The sequence below is a fragment of the Prosopis cineraria genome, unplaced genomic scaffold (assembly GCF_029017545.1).
Source record: "Prosopis cineraria cultivar Desert tree isolate PC_DT_omini unplaced genomic scaffold, ASM2901754v1 PC2, whole genome shotgun sequence".
Taxonomy (NCBI): Eukaryota; Viridiplantae; Streptophyta; class Magnoliopsida; order Fabales; family Fabaceae; genus Prosopis; species Prosopis cineraria.
Window position 1 is genome coordinate 9,109,076 of NW_026555333.1, and position 2,216 is coordinate 9,111,291.

The following is a 2,216-nucleotide window of genomic DNA, read 5'->3' on the forward strand; positions in this document are numbered from 1 at the left end:
GTGCTCGTAGGATGGTTAACTTCCAAAAGAGTAGAATCTAGGTCAAGTTGATGAAAATAAAAAAAGACATACATACATACATACATACATACATACATACATACATACATATATATAATAACTTTTTATCAGGCAAAGTGACCGTTCGAGTAAATGAGACTGATTATGTATATGAGGACCGAAACTGCAGATAGGGTTTTGTCATGTACTGGAGGTCGAGTAGTAGCATTCCACACTTGCTTTTATATCTTGTCTCTTTGCATGTATATATTGATATGTTTTGTTTTGTTATATATATCAAGTCACGTGAATGCCTCTCAGACGTCTTCTCTTTCTGCCCTTTATCCCCCTCTTTCACAACCCTATTACTGTGCAGTCATCCCTCTTTAGGCATCTTCTTCTTGCCCTGTACCTTAATATTCCATCCCTTATTCTGTCCATTTTTGCGGGTGTTAACATCCTCTCTCTTTCCTTCTGTTGGATCGTTCGATGATTCCTGTTGCTATGAACCCACCAAGCCCTTTCCTTCTCAAGGATCAAATAGAAGATCAGCACCAATTCTTCGTTTCTCCTCATAATCGGGATTCGTCAAGTGATTCTCTCTCGTCGTGTCCCAGTTTCTTCCACATACTTGATCCAACACAGACTAGAGAAACCCCAGAGTTAAGACGTGATCAAGAGGCAAGATCCTATCTTATTTTTTTCATATTCTTTTTTCAAGCCCGTCATCAACTTCACTTTGCAATTAATATATCTCCATGGTCCAGGCTTAAATATATGATTGATCTTAATTTTGTTAACTAGATATCCATGATCAGTAGTAGTGTAGCTATTTGACTGATCTTCGCTTTCTTAGTTTTTGAAACGTGAACGAAGTTTCATAGTCGATTAATTGCTGTACACGCCTGCACATATATATGGCTTGAATAAATAAGAAATTGTAGCAGCTATGGAAAAAAAAAAAGTATGCTGCTTTCTTGATGCATTCAGAACTGGTTTCTGTGATGGATGTAGATATCTAGGTCTAATTTCTTGCGCAAACATGTTTTTTGTGTCAGTTGGCTCGAAAAAACAACGATCATCATTCATATGCCTATAAATATATATATATATATATATATCGTGCAATCTTATTAATTACTTGTGGTCTAAATAATGTCTACCCATGTAGTCAGTATATGTTAATCATATCCTGATTAAGTGATTAAATATATGTGTAGGAGAATGGACTGGTGGTGCACGGTAGATCAAGCTGCAGTCACCAAGCTTGTAATTCATCCTTCAATTCACCCCAGACTCAACAAGTTAAGGATGATCGAAGAAACGCGTGTGGCTATAAAGAGGAAGAGGAAGAAGAAAGCACAAAAAGCGGATTCGAGTCTGCACAATGGATGTCTTCTAAGATGAGGTTAATGCCAAAAATGATCCCCAGCACTACCAGTCCTGTCCCTCACAAAGCATCGAATATTACTACAAATATCCGAACTCAAGAGCACCAGAAAACCCAAACCCAAAGAAGACCTTCAAACCACAGAAATAGCACAGCCATTAGGGTTTGTGCCGACTGTAACACAACCAGCACCCCACTTTGGAGGGGTGGCCCAAATGGTCCTAAGGTAAAATAATTCTTCTGATAACATTTTCCCCTTGGATTTATTCTATTATCTCAGAACCTTACAATTTTCATTAATGGTGACACACTTATATATATGCATGCAGTCACTGTGCAATGCATGTGGGATTCGGCGGAGGAAGGCAAGAAGGGCTTTAATGGCGGAAGCTGGAAATGGTGCAGCGACTTGCAGATTAAATAGCAAGGAAAAGAAGGCTCGCACAAACCACTTTATAGCATTAAAGAATAAGTGCAAGGCGACGGCAAGCAACGCAGGGACGTCTCAGCAGAGAGAAAAGAAGAATATGGGTTTTAAGGATTTTGCATTTAGTTTCAGGAACAACGTGTCGGTGGTTGAGCAAGTGTTTCCGCCGGACGAAGTAGCTCAAGCGGCACTGCTTCTCATGGATTTATCTTATGCCTCTGTTCCTATTTAGATTTACTCTCACTCCATTTTATCTATTTATTTAGTACATTTATCTATAGCTAGCAATTGTTCATTTTGTTGCCAGTTTTGAAATGTAGCCAGGTGTTTTAGAAAGTAATGCCATGTAATTGTTGACCCGACAAATAAATAATAAACAGCCTGTGAATGTCTGAGAAA

The 2,216-nt window shown here is 38.6% G+C and overlaps 1 protein-coding gene across 1 annotated transcript; it reads left to right on the plus strand.

Moving 5' to 3' along the window:
• Positions 1-315: 315 nt before the first annotated feature.
• On the plus strand, positions 316-2,216 carry LOC129302206 (putative GATA transcription factor 22). The gene is made up of 3 exons (XM_054940914.1): positions 316-681; positions 1,221-1,616; positions 1,720-2,216. Exons 1-3 carry the CDS (start codon positions 490-492, stop codon positions 2,047-2,049), a joined length of 918 nt encoding a protein of 305 aa, XP_054796889.1. The 5' UTR covers positions 316-489; the 3' UTR covers positions 2,050-2,216.